This window comes from Simochromis diagramma, unplaced genomic scaffold, assembly GCF_900408965.1.
Source record: "Simochromis diagramma unplaced genomic scaffold, fSimDia1.1 OVJJ01000816.1, whole genome shotgun sequence".
Lineage (NCBI taxonomy): Eukaryota > Metazoa > Chordata > Actinopteri > Cichliformes > Cichlidae > Simochromis > Simochromis diagramma.
The window spans coordinates 9,503,745-9,521,736 of record NW_024386908.1 but is presented as its reverse complement, the minus strand read 5'-3'; the positions used below and the strand labels follow the sequence as shown (position 1 = coordinate 9,521,736).

The window sequence follows — 17,992 nt, the reverse complement described above, 5'->3', positions numbered from 1 at the left end:
AAGGAGTTCCTGGGCCAGCTGAGAGATATAATCTCTCCGGAGTGTCCTGGGTCTGACCTGGGCCTCCTCCCGGTGGGACATGCCGGTAACACCTCACCCAGGAGGCGCCCAGGAGGCATCTTTGTCAGATGCCTGAACCACCTCAACTGGCTCCTTTCGATGTGGAGGAGCAGCGGCTCTACTTGAGCCCCTCCTGGATACCTAAACTTCTCACCCTATCTCTAAGGGAGAGGCCAGCCACCCTTCAGAGGAAGCTCATTTCCGCCGCTTCTGTATCTGCGATCTCATTCTTTCAGTCGCTACCCACAGCTCGTGACCATAGGTGAGGGTAGGGATGCAGATCGACCTGTAAATGGAGAGCTTTGCTTTTATACTCAGCTCTCTTTTCACCACGATGGACCGGTACAGCATCCGCATCACTGCAGCTGCAGCACCGGCTGCACCGTCCGTCGATCTCCCGCTCCCTTCTCCGCTTTTGGTGGATGATGTAGTTGGCTTCATCGGGTGATGGCCTCCAGCTCGCTCTGGAACGGTTCGCAGCCGAGTGTGAAGCGGTGGGAATGAGAATCAGCACCTGCAAATCTGAGGCCATGGCCCTCAGCTGGAAACGGGTGGAGTGCCCACTCCGGGCGAAGGACGAGTTCCTGCCCCAAGTGGAGGACTTTAAGTATCTCGGGGTCTTGTTCACGAGTGTGTACTTGCGTCTTCCAAAACGTATTTTCACAAACTTCATGAATGAATTCATTAAGAATACATACAAGCAGACGCTGGTTTGTTGAAGATGAACAGCTGGTTAAAAGCTAACGTAATGCCACCTTTAAGGTCATGCTTATGTCCTAAAAATAATACCATTGTTCTGATAAACCAATTAAGTAGATTCCCACATCGTATGAGACCAAAGTGCCCAAGTTCAACAATGTTAGCGCCACTTTGAAGAAAGTTTGATTAACACTGGCTGACTCATCAACTCCTTACACAGAGTTAATAGATATACACATCAGGAGAGGGAAACACTTGCTGACAGCATACACTCACTACAGTTAAACAGTGACCAGAGTTGTTTGTCCTACAGCGGCCACCGTAGCACCGCAGGATTATGCAGTAGAACTGGGAGGTGTATGAAAACAGGTGACTAAAAATCTGCAATCTGCTGACATTTAGTGGTGAGATTCTACACACCGGAAAACCAACAAGTCTGGTGATCAGTTAACAGGGAAAGAGAGGCGCAATAGTGATTGTGAAGTGCAGGGCATATGAAAGAAATTAATAAACAAACTACAGATCCCAGAATGGGATGAGGCAGGAAAAACAGAGCAGCTATCGTCATGACACATACTGTATAGTTCTCCACACACCTTCACACATGCACACGTCGCCTCTCAGCCTCTGTGAGCCGCTCCATTTTCCTGCCATTATCCCGTTCCTGAGTGCAGGAAGGTGGCTTCTGACTACAGACAGCGCATCGTCTTTCCAGATGGATTGTTTTTGAGAAATAACCAGTTTATCTTGGCTGGCCATCTCTCTTGCTGAGAAATGATTGGGCAGACAGGCAGTGTAATTGACTGCGTTTGGCTTTCACCTTACCAATAAATACCTCTCCTTGGCAACGCCACTCACATCTCTCATATTAGCTCCATCAGTGACACTCTTGAGTGTGGGTACAGGACGTGTTCACGTGTGTGGACTGGTGCAGGGAAGGATTGCATTTTCCCTCCACTTGTACACTTGAGAGTGTGTGTGCGCGCGCGCGCCTGTCTCAGCCTCCCTGTTTCATTGCTATCCCCAACGTCGCTTTCCTTGCATTTCAATGCGGAGGCAGATGGCATCAAAACATCCAGATGACACATTGTGTTTAGAGTGCAGTCTAATGACAGGGTAGATGGTCGTGGGGGGGTTATGTTGGCAGTTTCAGCTCCACCAGGAACCAAGAGAACCCTGTGATGATGACAGTGTTGATAGTGGTGCACCCCTTGAGATCGAGGATGACGTAAAATGTCACAGCCTAAGCACTAGTAGGCACATACACAGATTTCACTGTCTCTGCACACATGTACCCGATAGGCCTTCCCTTAGCAACTAGGAAGGCACGTGGGCTTGATATAGAGATGTGATACCGTCTTCATAGAAAAATGGTAAGCTGCCGGGAATGTGGGCCACATTAGAATTATAGCCGTGATTGTCGAACTAACAGGATTCCCTCCTCCCATTCTCCCCTTCTATCTCTCCTGACTCTGTGATTTGGTCACCCGCTCCACCCAAATTGGATTTTTATTTGCCAATGCCTGTACACACCTCATCTGCCACACTCAATGGCCTCTTCTTCTGATAGGAAACTTGTGTGGTTTCATTTCCATCTCTGGCTCTCGCCTTTTTCCCGTGCATCCCATCAGCTCATTCTTTACAAGAGGATTAGATTCTCTCACTCTCTGTCTCTCTTCTCCTCCTCCTTCTTAAAGTCACCAACATTAAATCAAATTAGGGTCAATGGTGCAGTGTGGGAGCTAATCCGGCAGCACAAAGAGGCTTAGGAGATGCGCCTCCTGTTCCTAGATATTATTAAAAGTCAGCTGTGAAATAACAATTTCCCCCATCAAAGCTGCAAGCAGATTTAAGGGCAGGGTCTGTGAGATATGAGTCAGACACATAAACATCGGCGCTGGGAGAGAAAGTGTCGTGCACTGCACAACTCAAACTGACACAGAAACAAATATACATATTAATGGCATTTCTGCTACTGTTAGTGAAGTTTTGAAAAATGAGAGAATGACTGAATCTTTGTAACTCTCCTCTCCTTGCTCTGTAGGGTACGCTACAGAAGTTTGTGGATGACCTGTTTGAGACCATCTTTAGCACAGCCCATCGAGGCAGCGCTCTGCCACTGGCCATCAAATATATGTTTGACTTCCTGGATGAGCAGGCCGACAAACACAACATCCATGACCCGCATGTCCGACACACATGGAAGAGCAACTGGTGAGTATCTGAATCTAAATATGTTGTGGGTGCTGATATGGAAATATGCATACACACCAAGTAATTGGTGTCAAGCGCACAGAATGGGAATGTTTAAGACTCCTTAAACAGTTATTTGGATCATTGATGGGCATTTTGATTTTTAAAAGTACTACAGGCACTCTGGCATTGCCTGGGTATTGCCCTGTCAGAGCCAAGTTTCACAATACGCCTCTTCCTTTCCTAATATCCATTAACCACAGGGGTGTGTAATCTTCATTAAAGCCAACCACAAGGGGCTAATCCAATTGGCTGCCAAGACTCTCCATCTATTATCATGGATAACTGGGCCAAAAAAAAAAATTCCTGTCACTGTGGAATTCTCTAAAGTGACAGATGTTCACTCCCAGGTGCACAAGTACACCTCTAAATTAATATCTGCTGATTAATTTATACCATATTGACCCCTGTGAGTCCACCTTAAAAGGTTGGCTGGGGTTAAATAACTGACAGTGCCCTGGAATGGGGTGAGCAGAGGAATGAAAAGGTGAAGAAAAGGAAGTGAACACAGTGGGAGTTAAATGCACACTAATATCTCATTAGCCTCATAGCCTCTGCCAAGATCCCAGCATGCATCACTCAACCCAAGGCCCAGGAGAACCACAGATATTGGAGGAAAAATTTATGTGTATCGAGGGACGAATAGACATAAAGGAATGGGTAGGGAGAGGCTGAAGGAAAATATTATTTACTTTACCTTATGAGCCTAATTTTAGGGTTTTTCTCTGTGTTACCGGGCCAGTCACAGTGTGTGTTAAGTGTTCTGAGAAGTCGACGTGCTTCTCCCCATTAGACTTTCACTGTAGGGCTATAAATAAAGCACAATTTATCATAGCACAGCCTGAGAAAAAGCCACTGAGACTGAGCACAGTTTGTGCTGATGCCACCACAAATACCTTCTCAGTGTGGAACGTGCGTATGATTGTGCCCTTAAGCACCTCCCCGCGCGTGCATATGCATAACCTCATGACCTCATCTTAAAAGACTGCAATCTTGGCTTCAACAGAAGCCTTCGTTTTGTCTCATGGTAGAAAATAATAATGTCAGTGTCCCTTCCAAGCTGAGCCCCCATCCCATTAAACCTGTCAGTTCCACAGTTATTGTACACGCCATTAACTTCAACTGCAGCAGGAGCCCCTATATTCTACTACTACCCCCACCTTGAGGGTTCCCTTCCTTCTGTGTCCCCTGATATAACCTAACTTATGTTAGATCCTTCAGCCTTATACCATTGTCACATCATGCCAGTGTATTTGTTGCTATAGCTTACCAGTCAACAGTTTTGTTTTTTTTATTACATGAATGTTTAGAAGTTTGCAAAATCTATACTGAAATCAGGTTGTGAACCACTATTTTCCCCCATTCAGTGAGAAAATTTTCATATTTTTTCTAAAATAAAAGCAGACAGTTGCTTTGGCATGATTAATGCTGACCACGTTTCCATACACCCTAAAGACCTGAAAGTGACCTTAATGTATCGCTGAACTTTTATAGTCCAAGTCCTTTACATCAAAGCAAGACTATCAAAAAGAAAAAAAAATACTATGCCTTTCTATACCTCTATGATGCTGCTACACTACATTTTAAAATGTGCATTGAGCAGTGTGCAAAGTGCACAGTGCTAAATATGAGTGTAAATGACCACCAAGATATATTCAGATCAAACCAAACTGCAAAAGGCATGTTGTAAACACTATAAAACCTAATTATCATTTGTCCTGCACATCTTAACGGCTGAAATAGCCTTTAGATATGTAGATATTGGTTCTTAAAGCATTTTCTTGTGCTTGACTGTCAACAGAGATGCATAGTAACTTTGCCTATGCCTATGACGTGGTTGGTGGCACACCTTGCAGAATCACGACAGATGATTAAGGCAAATGTACTAGGTGTGGACAGTTTAACAGTTTAAACTTCTTTTTCAGCAGTTTTACTGCTTTTTGAAATAAAGTTTTTGAAATAAACTGTATTTTCATGGTGCAAAGTTAAATTTAGTTAAACTGTTAGTTTTGTATGTATTGTGTGACAGAGTTGTAACATGTTTTGTATGTGTGTACAGTCAGTATGTGCGTACATGAGTCACTGGCTCCCAGAGCATCTCCAGATGGTATCTTTTGGATTAGTGGCAGTGTGTTAGTGTCCGCTCTCATCCTCACTCCTCTGTATTTGGTCCGCGTGTGTCCGTCTATATGCGCTGCATTTCGGGATGGAACAGACAGAATTTTAATTATTGTGCAAAACTGCCACATACACCCCTCTTTTCTGCCATCATACTGCAACACAATCCTACTCAGATTGCTTACTACTACCACTGTGGCAGACCTAAGTATAAGGTGCCTATCACAGGAATAAAATAGCACAGTTTTGCTTACTTAGGCCCTGACTGGAACCAAACTCAGTCAGGTCACCTTTATAAAGCTGTTAATTCCAAATTTAGCTCACTGCATGTCTATGCCATAATGGCACCAGTGAGATGTTGTACATCACAACATCTGTGATTCTTTTCCTGCCAATGGTAAGCTAATTCATTAGGCCCATTCCACAAAATGGGCAGAACATCCTAAAACTGCAGATTCAAAGGGCTGCATGAGGTGGTTTTCAGGGACCACAAGGGGGACTTAGCTGTTTGCAGGTGTTGTTAGGTACCAGTGTTAAAGTGTGGATGCATTCAAAAAATAAGAGAAAAGCAACTAGTTAGAATCACATTTGTTCTGGTCACATTTTGCCTTTAGAACAGAAATAATTCTCCTATTTACATCTGCCCAGTTTTGGTAAAGATGCTGTCTAAACTGTTGCTTACTTTGCATGCTTAATTATACAGTTTTGTTTTGTTTTTTTTAAACTATATCACACCCTTTTATCAGTTTGAAATGACTGCACTTTCAAGTGATGAATCAGTGGGCCCTTTTCTTACTCTGCCAGCATAAAATCTTTAGGATATGAGATGCCCTTGATCTTGGCAGCTGATATTTAATCTAATCCCTAACCAAAAGGACCGATCATGACCATCATTCAGATTCCTAAAGCTACTCAGCAGGAGTAAACTCAGATTTGCCTATTTTCAATGGATAAGGCATACTTATTATGGTGGTAATTTTGCACACACAAAATTGTGCAAAATCTCATCATCTTAGAATCCATTGCCCCATTGAAACGCCAGCTTGTCAACAATCAAGACAGCACAGCAGCCGTGTTAATATCCCTTTGATCCCTGCACCTAATCCCACTAGATTTTTTGCTTAGATTAATTTTGAAGTCATAATGCTGAGTCTTTCCTCATTCTGAGTTTAAATCCTCTTTTGTTACATTGTACAGCTGAATATCTTTGTGGGTGGTTGTACTAGAATAAATGCTCAGTGGATTGTTGAGGAACACTGGCGGTACTTTAAATGAATGCGTTTCAGGTTTTATTTTTGTTTTGTTTTTTACATTTTATACTCTTTTTCTCCTACACGCAGAAACTTCTGTGTAGCGTAGACTGCAGCAGTGTCTGTTGATTTTTGTCACATCAGCTAAAAGCGCAGAGCCCAGAGAAAAGTAAAGATACAGAGATCCAAGTAACACTCAGCTTTTTCTTAATACCACCTGAGCCCCTTTCACAGCAATACACAGATAAAGCTGGCCCTATATCTATTCATTTTGGCAGAAACAAGCCCTGCAAATAAACAGACTTGTGTATTTTTATTATTCCTGACAGGCACAAAATAGGACCCACTTGCACAAACAAGGCAATATGAACTGTGTCACTGCGCGGCCCCCAGCGAGGACCCCTGGACACTGCGAGGAAAAAAAAATGAGAGCCAGCCACCACCTGGTTTTAAAGATAAAGGCTTTATTGAATTGAGCACACACATCAAATAGAGCACATCAGCAACAGCAGGGCCTGTGTACTAGCTTTGCAAAGTGAATGAATCCTCGTCCCTTCTGGCGAATAATATGTTCATGCCTATTGACTAGCTGGCTGTAGCAAATTTGAAAACGGCATTTAGGGACTTAATCTCAGAGCAGCTCAACCGGACATAGGCTGTTGTTTTACTTCACACTCTTTGTTCGCCCATTTGAATGGCTATTCAAGCATTCTGTCACCGAGACAGAACTGAACAATCACTGCAAAACTCTTTTTTTTTTCTCCACAGGAAGCCTAACAGACTACATTAGTTAGCATGACTCAGTTTTAGATTTTATTAAGAGACTACCTTTATTTTTATTTTTTTTACAGGTGAAAGGAATTATATTAAAGAATTTCATATATCAAGATTGGGAAAATTAAAAGGAATTTAAAGAAAACAGCAACAAACAATTATTTATCATCATCATTTATTTATTTATTTATTTATTTATTTATATAGCACTTTAAAAACACACCTGGTAGACCAAAGTGCTGTACAATACTAATATGCACATAGTAATAAAACCAGACATAGCAATAAAGTTAAAAAACAATAAAAATGTCAGTTACCCACAGAGTTAAAAGCCAGGGAATAAAAATAGGTTTTTAATAAAGACTTAAAAACTGGCACTGATGCAGCCTGTCTAATATGGAGAGGAAGGTTATTCCAAAGCATCGGCGCGGCAACAGAGAACGCTCGGTCTCCTCGGCACCGAAAGCAGCAACTGCTCAGCTGACCGAAGGGAACGAGTGGGGACGTGGGGCTTCAACAAGTCAGACAAATAAACAGGTGCCAGACCATTTAGAGATTTAAAAGCCAATAAAAGGACTTTAAAATGGATCCTGAATTCAATTGGAAGCCAGTGTAAAGAGGCCAAAATCTGAGTGATGTGATCAAATTTTCTTCTTCTTTCATTTTATCAGGGAATGAAAAGTTAAAGTGCAAAAGCTGCATGAGTTTGAGTTTGATACTAAACTACTTTTTGTTCTCTTTTCCCTCTCTGACAGCCTACCTCTGCGTTTCTGGGTGAATGTGATTAAAAACCCCCAGTTTGTGTTTGACATCCATAAGAGCAGCATCACAGATGCCTGTCTGTCTGTGGTGGCCCAGACTTTCATGGACTCCTGCTCCACCTCAGAGCACCGCCTTGGGAAAGACTCACCCTCCAACAAGCTGCTTTATGCCAAGGACATCCCCAGCTACAAGAGCTGGGTGGAGAGGTAAGCTGTCAAGAAAAGCGCATGTGCATACACACCAATTACTGGATAGATGAAGAGAGAAGGAACCATCAGAAAACCTGCATTAAGCGTGTTTCATTCCAGCACACACAATGCGACTGTAGCAGTGTGATCTATGAGCTGTGAAACCCAATCCAAATTACAATGCAGTGGGAATAGATGGGAGTGCCCAGGGCATAAGATCTACAGGACATAGGAGTCAGTGTGTGTGAGTAGGGGGGAGAGAAAAAAAAATCAAGGGAAGCATTTTTGAGAGTTGCAGGCAGCAGAAGCCGGTAATTTGTTAAAATGGAAGTTTTATTAAATTTATTTGTCAGCAGGGGAGGCAAAGAGGTCCTGAATAAAAGATGGGGTACTGTGAAGTGGTTCCGAGTATTTATGTGGCTGTAGCGTTGTTACAAAGCAAGCCTCAGGATGAGAATATATGTGCAGTGCTTGAATGGGTGGAACCAAATGAGGGGATTCAGGCTCGGGATTGTGCGGCTCTCTCTGGTCTCCTATAAGCGATGCATAAAAAAAGATATGCGTGGACAGAATAGAGCAGCTGCTACTGTGAGGGGAAAATGCTGGATGCATGGTTTGTTTTTTAATAACTGCATATAAACAGGGAACGCCTGGTATCACAGAATGGCGTCAGTGCTAATTGCCATTTTGTACTTTTACAAATGATTCTTTCAATCAGTGATTACTGCAAAGTGAAACTGTCTTAATCTTTTTAAAGAGCCACACTAATGGCCAAAAGTGGATCTTATGCCGTTTCACTTTACTGTCCAAAGTGCCACAGCAAGGGATTTACAGGGGAGGGATTTTTCAGGTCAGAAAGAAACTGATCACTGTAGAGGTTCAGACGAGATATCCTACTGTTCTCTGTCTCCCTCCTCCTCTATCTTGGTTAGAAAGAGAGGACGCTGCTTTAGCTGGTTAGCAGGCCAGTGGATATCTCCATCCCTTGAAATCAGTGTGTCTCGCTCAGTACTACCCTACTGAGACTTTGCTTGAAACACCACTTCAGCCACTAATAAATTACATAAGACAACAACTGCATTCAGCATTTCCATGCTATGCAGCTGGGCAGAGCCACGATATCCCAAAGCTTTTTACTTGCTACAATATGTTGATGTTATTAAAAAGGTGTTGTGAAGTGAAGCAGACCCGTGAGCTCCTGCCACCTGCTCTGAATTTGATGTGGGAGTTGAAGGTCTCCAGACAATGACAAATCCATCACACCTGTCATTACATTATTTGTATACAAGACTGCTTGCATATAAATCTATACCTTTAAAAAGTATGGAATACATGTGGTGGTTTTTCCTTTCACGGCTTTTAGACTTCAGTAGTAAACGTAATCTCATTAGAGATATACTCACATTTTCCACCTAACACGACAACACTAGTAATGAAAGTGATCGCAGCAAAAGATATTTTGCAAAAATGCAAACACTGCAGCAGTCTTTAATCCGCATAATCGTCACACATCAGTTCAGTTTGAGGCTTTCACAATTTCATATTGTGACAGGTTATTTCACATTTCAACAGCTAGCTTACTTAGTAAAAAGTAACCTGACTGTAGTGGCTGGGCCTACAGCTATCTTGTGATTTATACAATGAAGACTTTAATTTTGCTTTCCATACATACCACCTCTTATTTTTTTCCCCCCTTTATTGCTTATGCTTGCTTTAGTGAATGTTATGAGCTTGTTGAGTCCATTCTCATGTTCATGACACTAACAGGGCCCAGGTCAGAGCTCTAGCTTTCAGTACTGTGCAGTGTCAATACAGCTATGACCTCTGTGAGTAACACCCACCTGCCTTCTCCTTTGCTCTGTTAGCCCTGACAGCTTGTTTCCTGGCAAATATCATCACACGCACTCCCAGAATTATCCATCCATACAACGGGCCTGTCCTCAAGTGGCTGTAGCTCCAGGAATTTAATATGTAAATAAGCAGCTTTAATCAACACAGTTGATATGGGCAACACAGCTGCTGCTGACAGTGACTGATTGCCTTTAGCTCAGTGCGGCGTGTGTGAGTATACTGTATGCTGCTGCAGTGTTCCATTTTAAAACATGAGGCCTCTCTGCATCTACAGATTCCATTTAGGTCACTTTACTATGAAACATGCTTTTCGTCTCTATGCTCCACGCATTAGTCAGGCATTCATAAACGATGAGCTCCGAGGTAAACATCTGTGTAAAAATACATAACTGGGCATATTCTGCTTTCAAAATCATTTAGCACTTTTCCTTTTAGCATCTTTTTTTTTTTTTGCTGCTATAAACACACCTTAATGCTTTGAATTGTTCCTCCTGCCCTCTCTTCACAGATACTACTCAGACATTAACAAGATGCCAGCGATCAGTGACCAAGACATGAATGCCTACCTGGCAGAGCAGTCGCGGATGCACATGAATGAGTTCAACACCATGAGCTCTCTCAGCGAGATCTACTCCTATGTGGGGAAATACACTGAGGAGGTACGTAATGCTGGGACCTATTACACCTTTGGGCAACACATCAGTGCTGTCGCTAACTAAGGGGGTACTTATAAGAGGCAAATCGTACCACGCCCAGGCATTTAACCCCCAAAAGTCATGAAAAGTCAATGAAAGAACAGATAGTGTATTAAAATGTGGGAAGTAAAAGGGACTAACTAAAGCTAACCTGAAGCCAAGAACAGTGAGTGTAGGCCAGCTGGGTACAGTGGGACAGTCAAGCTCAAGCACTCCCCAAATCCAAGCCAGTATATCAATAGCTACAATCAATTTCTATAGTAACACAAATAGTAATTTGCTGGATTTTTAAAGTCCTGTTATGTTGAGTGCTTTTAGTAATAGCGTTGTGTGTCTTTTTCACGGTCACGCCGGCAGATTGTGTGCGCACTGGAGCAGGACGATGCAGCCAGGAAACAGAGGCTGGCCTTTAAGCTGGAGCAGGTGGTGGCCTTCATGAGTCTGGAGAGCTGAGAACCGCACTTCCCAGGGTGCACTGGGAAGAGACCCCGTCAGAAACCGAGCCGTGCCTGAGCGAAGACCTGTCCCCATCTTTTTTCATCATGTGACTTCCTCCCTCCGCCTTTCAGAGATGAATTCTTCCTCTAACTTTTTTTTCTGCTTCCTGTTCCCTGAGAAATCCTGTTTTTGTTTTTTGTTGTTGTTGTTTTTTTCTTCCCATTCACTCTGCTGCATAGACTAGTTTACCTGAAGTTATGCGAGGGGTGGCCCGGAGCTGAGGTTGGCATTTCCCACAGTGCAATGTGGGGGATACCTCAGCTTCACCACAGAGAAGCTTCAAGGGGTGATTGCTTGAAAGCTGGCCATATTGGCAATGTGTCGATCCCCCCTGTTGGAAGGAAAGAGGGGAAAAACATTTTTATGTTGCCTTCAAGAATTTACACCGATAGGTAATTCTTTAAAAACCACAATGTTGGGTGTCCATTTTGTTGAGAACTTTTCAGAATAGGATAGTTAAAATAAAACCATCTCTAGAGTTCAGTTTATTGTAGTTCTATATTAAATATACAGAATCAAGAGGAAGCATCAACACTGATGACTGCAAGCCAAATGAACACCTCTGAAGAAAATTCATGCAAGGATGGTTTGCCAAGTTTACACTGTACCTTCAAGCAAAGCATACATATCCGTGAAATCTGGGGCAAATCCAGGCAAGCCTAGAATGTTCTTGTGTTCTTTAATGTAGCTGGAATTGTATTTAAGAAAAAGACTGATGGGGGAAGGGAAGGATTATCGCTTCTCTGAACTTTTCCTTTACTGAACCATGATGAACTTTACAAACCAGAGCATCCCCAGCCTATAGCCCTTTGCGACATGCACACATTTTTACCTGGCCCAGCATACATTTAAGAAAGTGCTCATGATTTCTGCTTCCATTTGGCTTATATAGCTACTGCAAAATTAAGCTATTAGATGAAACCCTGGAGCCCCCGCCCAAGTTGGATCCTTTGTAAAAAAAAAAAGCACACAACCAACTCTGGAAGACAGTGTTTTGACTGCTAATCCAAACACCAGTAGCAGTCTTTGCCTGGCTCTTGCCACTTCCAACCTTGTGTCGCCGCTGCGACGGTCTATCAAAGCACACACATGCACACAAAACGCACACACACTCAGCAGCTACCCGACATCCTGACTGCCCAGATTTCTACGCCAACAATGGAGGACGTAAAGGGAAGAGCTGACTGAAATGCACTGGGTAAGAAACTGCTTGATCAAGAAAAACAAGAATGATTCAATACAGCGTGTGCTACCTAAAGAGGCTCTGTTGTGAGAGTGGCACTTCTTTCCCGGGATGTCCCAATTTTAAGACTTTTGTGTGGAGAAATCAAATGACACGGACTTAGTTGGTCAGCCAAAAACCAAAGGAGCTTGAAATTTTCAAAAATGGTCAAAAATGTATTTATAAAGTGCCACTGAGGAACTGACAAACAAAGGACTATGTATAAGACAACCACTTCTAAGACAAAAAAAAAAAATATTGTGACTTGAACTTTAAGCAACATGTGTGATTTTTCTGACCTCAGTGTGTCGAGTTGAGAGGCTCTGTGGGCGAGGTGATCCGATCCTCCTTTCTCTTTTCATCATCCCGGGTCTCTCTGGCTCTCGGCACACCGTTCACCCCCTTTTTCGTCCAGCTCCTGACTTACCAGTTTTTCTGTTTTGCACAAGCATTGGAGATGGTAGCTAGTTGCATACGGCAAAAACCCCAACTCTTGAGTGTGTAACTGTTTGAGGCGCTCTTGTCTGTATTAGTGTAGTTGTCCTCAGTGGCGGCAGGGGGCGGCCTTCTCCAAACCTCAAAAAAAAAAAAAGAGGAAAAAAGAAAAGAAATTTAAAAAAAAAAAAAGATCTGATAAAGCAGAGCAAGACGTGAGCATCACGGCAAGATAAACAGAAAATGATGGACATAGATAAGACTTGTTGGATGTGAATCCCCACTATGGGAGAGAGCGATGGAAAGATGGAGGCGCCCTCCGTACATTTTGACCTCTGCCCTTTCTTTTGCCTTGACAACGTGCCCCATGTGGTGATGTGAATGTGTGAAGACCGCCCTAGGTCCACCTTGGGTCCTTTATTGGCTTTTTAAGCGCATGTAAAACGTAAACAATTTAAGAAACTTATTTAAAAAAAAAGTGAAAAATAAGAAAATTAAGCCTTGCAATGATGATGTGGATGTGTTCTTTTATCTTTCTTTTGCTTGGAAGAATCAAGATGGAAAAAGTGGATTGTTCATGTTATAAAAACTATAACTTTCGTTTAAGGTGGAACCTTTATCCAGACCAGTCCCCCTATGACACAGTCTCGTCCCTATGATTTTTGTGACGTGATAGATGCTAAATAAAGGAGTTACTGTATACCTTTGCATGTTGACCTGTTTGGATGGTATGAAATTGAATTGCCTTGCAAAAAGATATTTAGAGACTTCTGAAGTCATTTCCAAGACAACTGCTCATTTTCTGGATGTCATTTAAAGACAGCATGTACCCCATTTTGGATTTTCTTGTCCCATTTACTGTGTCCTCCATTACAAACCAGCACTCTTTGTGTGTGACAGCTGTGCCGCCTCTGCAGTTTAAATCTGGTCAGGCAGAACATTTTTGTTATTTTTTATTTTTTCCTGTTGAAAACTGCGTTAGAGTATTTCATCGTGATAAATGCTCAACTCCCCAGAACAAAAAATCCCTCCTTTACAGTGATGAAGCCTGCCCATTTTTTTTTTAAAGAACAGAATATGTGCAGTTATGAAAACAGACGGGTGTGATTAGATGCAGGTTCACGTCCTAAAAAGCAACGAAGGATTGCCTCAATTTGCCAGCGCAAGATGTGAAAATGAACAATGAAAAAAATGAACACCAAGAACAGATTAAGTAGGCCTATACCTCTATTTTATCATCCATAGCAGTAGAGGCGCATTAGCTTTGTTAGACTTATGTTGTAGACCCAGTTTAGCAAGTGACTCCATTTTTTAAGGGGTCATTGTCTGTTAACAACTTTCTGCAGCTTCTTGAGAGGTGATCAAAAGGTTTTGGGAATTATGTCTTTGTGCATGTTTATCTCTGCAGTGTACACTGGATGTCCTCCACTGCATCTCAAAACCAACCTTTCAAGTTGAGTTTCAATTAGCAGATCTGGAGGAAGTCACAGTAAGGCAAGTCTGGCAAATGTTGAGCGAACAGACTTTGTGTGGCCACAGAACCCCTACGTTTCGAGTGCACTGCGTGATGGCACACACCACACTTCAGAAACGGAAAGTCTGAACCCTGAGTTTATATTTAGGATACAGAACCTACTGGAACATTTGTTCCATGCAAGTTTGGGCTCTACTATATACACACTCTGAATGTGCAAATTGGACTTTTGGGATTTCACCTTCAGGGTTATCATCTATGGTTGTTCATCTTCATGGCCAAATTCACAGAACTTCTATTATTTCAATTTAGGATTAATTTTAGGGACATCCAAGGTTTCTGTTCCCAGCTGTGTGTTACTAAATAAGGTGAGAGCCCTTGGCTGTGATTGCAAGTCTGCTCCCCCGGTGTCTCATCCTGTCTTTCATTTCTCCCTCCCTCACCCTGTCACTTCCCGGGCAACAAAGGTCGTCTGGTAGTAGCCACCTAGCGTTGCCGAGAGCACAGATAAAGTTTCCACCTTCAAACGTTTTGTAGGAACTAAAAATGTCCTCCTAGCTCAGTGTTATAGCAGATGTTACACAAACATGCTAGAAAAGACTTTTACTAGATCATATTTGAAAGATAAAGAGTATCTTATTGAGAGATGAAAACGAAACCTGGGGGATATAAGGCGAGCTTCTCTAACTTTGTTATAATTAATTGTATACCTGTGTATGTAAATATAATGCATTCCTATTTTGCAGTCAAGAACAAAATACTATTTGTAATATAGAATAAACTTTATTATGAAACCAAGCATTTCACGAGTCTCGTTGTTCCTTATTGTGCCAGTTTGTGAGAAAAACCTACCTACAGTGCACGCAAAGTAACACAATTCCATAACAATCAGCTTATAAAGACTACACTGTGTCTTTATGAACTGGATGGCACTAATTTCCTTTTCAATTCCCGTGACAGTCGCTACAGGGTATGTTCAGGGACGTAGAGGCCATCGCAAATCCCCCACTGTGGGGTGCCAGACAAAGCAGCAAAGAAAAGCTACACAATAATGCATGACAAAGAGTCAATTGTACTCTGGGATTTCTCATTACTCCCTTGCTGTTGACTTTATACATGCCAGCATACACAAGGGATAGAACTGTACTGTAGCTGCAAGATCTCTCCGATGATAAGAAACACCATCATCTCTAAATCTTTAAAAACACGTGTCCAAATTAGTCAAAATATGGATTCATTCAATCAGTTCTGCCCACAGTACCATTGGGGAAGATAAAGGAAACCATGGATCTGGATCTGAATGCAAGTGGCTTCAAGGGTAAACCTCTAAATAAATATGTAAATTAGCATCCAGCAATCATAATGTATCTGAAGACTATCACACAGCAATGACATCCAATTCAGCTAAAGCCATTAACGTCATCATAGAGGCTGACACCGGCTAGCAAAGCATAAAGAAACATCCCTGCCAACTGAGAATTGAAGATGAAAGCTGAGGTACAAAAAGCTGGTTGATCCGTCGTGAGCAGCAGATAGTAGCACTGGATGGAGTCAGGTATTTAAGCAAGTAGGTATGCAAATGGCATCCTTAAAAATTATAGTCCTAAGCCACTGTTTTTACATCATTCTTTGTTACAATTTAGAATGTAGAGGATTGGTTCTTGAGATATTGCATCACATTTTTGAAGCAACGTCCTAAGATTCGGTTTGTACAATACACAAATACAGTGAGATATACCCCAGACCCATAATGTCTAAAAATAAAACATGAGGACACAAACAGTATCCTATTAACTGAAAAATTACTTGTACTATAAAAGTGACAGGGCATAAAAACTGTATGAATGAGAACAGAAAATGGTGATAGAAAAAAAAAAAAGATTATTCGAGAAGGAAGTACACAACAAAACAGAGCAAATGTATTTTGTTGTCTTAAGGTTCTAGAGACCAAGAAGGGGATATTTCCTGCATCTTATTGGAACTAAAGATCTATGTGGGACCAGAAAAGGTCTCAAAACAGAAGGAGAAATGATGAAAGTTTTTAATGAGCCTAGTGAAATTGCCTCAAAAGATTCAGGCTTCAACCAGCTGAACAGTTCAGACATCAAACGGAAGAGAGAAAAAAAAATGTCATCACCTTAAAGTTAAAAAAGAAAATCCTACATCTGCATCTTGCCAAATTTGTTAGTTTTCTAATTCCGCATTCCAAGCTGGATTTTTTTTTTTTTAATGTGGAAACTGGCTAATAGTGAATTTTCCAACTAATGTGCAACTCTGGCTTACTGGACCTGGACCTCTCATTGTATTTGGCTGCAAGTCAGCCTATTAACTTTGCCAACTTATGCAAATGCTGCTTAGCTCCTAATCTGTGTTGAAATAAAATAAGCTTCATGGGCTAGCTCCGCAGCTCCCGTTTATACTGTCAAGAGACAAGTTACAAAAGCCGATCGTCTTTAATGAGAGGCATTTCCTGACATGATGTAACCAAATAACCAGGTCAAAAATATTAAGTAAACAGTCGCACTGGTAAAAGATTAGCTGAACCTGTAAGCTTCTGCCAGTTGAAGCCAATCAAGCAGACCTGAAGCCATTCAGGAAATCAAGGAGGGAAATCCCTGCCTCTAAGCGCATGTCACTCTGCAGAGCTTAGCTGCAGTAAAGACATAACTGGTTTATTTTACTCTGCAACCTGCATTATTCAGTGTCGTACATCAAAGGCAGCCAAAATGCACACTTTAATGTATTACGTTTAATTTGGCTCACCGGCTTCGTTATCTCACAAAACACACAACCTCACAGGAAACTCTTTGTAACATCAACTTTTCCAACCGGTGCAGCTGCACAATAAAGCACAACACTACTTCATTACAACAAGGCCATCTTTAAAACACCTTCCCTGAAACACCCGGGGCTGAAAAAGTCAGAGGTAAGGTTTAAAAAAAAAAATGAGTAAATGGAAAACAGGAGTGACAAATGAGGAAATAGAAAGTTCTGTGCAGCACAGGAGGGCAGCGAAGGTGTGAAATGCAGAAAACAGGGTGACAACCTGCTGGACGGGTATATATGGATGTGAGAGGCTGCAGCACTCCAGCAGGCTTAGTACCTGACGAGGACGAGAGATTGAATTGGCCTAGTGTCACCCTCCATATACCAACCAGTGAACTGGGAGTAATGGGTGAGAAATAGAAAGAGGGAAGGTGGAGGGAGAAATAGCAGTAGGGAGAGGTGGGGGGGCTGCCAAGTGTTACCCTAATTTTCTGACTAGTGAGCTGGGAATAATGGAAGAGAGGAGAGAGGCAACTCTGTGAGGTGATGGGTTGAGAAAGGTTGGATAGAGGTATCAGAGGGGCAGGATGATCGAGGGCCGGCTATGATTGCTTTGCACCGAGGATGGTTTTCCACACTCCCATGATCACCACAGCTCTTTCACCTCAAATCCCCACCTTGCCATCACATCCCCAAGCACTGATGTGATGTGGCTATGGAGGGGGAAAAAAACAAAAAAACCTGAAGGTCCATCCACATGGAGGTCGAGGGATGGAAAAGAAGAAGTAGTGAGCGGTTTGGTGCTGTTGAGACATTCAGCATGTTGCAGGGCATGCAGGGTTACAGGGCAGGACAATCAATAACGCTGGACCTGCTGCTTTAGGGACTTGAACCCATAATCATTCCTTGGTCACCTTAGCTAAAAAGACTGATCTTCAAGAAGAGAA

At 42.3% G+C, this 17,992-nt stretch overlaps 1 protein-coding gene and 1 long non-coding RNA gene across 2 annotated transcripts in view; one reads left to right on the top strand and one right to left on the bottom strand.

Moving 5' to 3' along the window:
• Positions 1-12,114, top strand: part of plxna4 (plexin A4) — a 241,034-nt gene extending 228,920 nt beyond the window's left edge. Inside the window, 4 exon segments of the mRNA XM_040035324.1 lie at positions 2,804-2,973; positions 7,910-8,122; positions 10,464-10,614; positions 11,008-12,114. Coding sequence (XP_039891258.1) covers positions 2,804-2,973; positions 7,910-8,122; positions 10,464-10,614; positions 11,008-11,103 — 630 coding nt within the window. The 3' untranslated portion in view covers positions 11,104-12,114.
• Positions 12,115-12,855: 741 nt separating this feature from the next.
• LOC120735727 overlaps positions 12,856-17,992 on the bottom strand; it is a 92,452-nt gene continuing 87,315 nt past the window's right edge. Inside the window, exon 4 of the long non-coding RNA XR_005696345.1 lies at positions 12,856-12,946. This is a non-coding gene — a long non-coding RNA (uncharacterized LOC120735727). The remainder of the gene's footprint in view (positions 12,947-17,992) is intronic.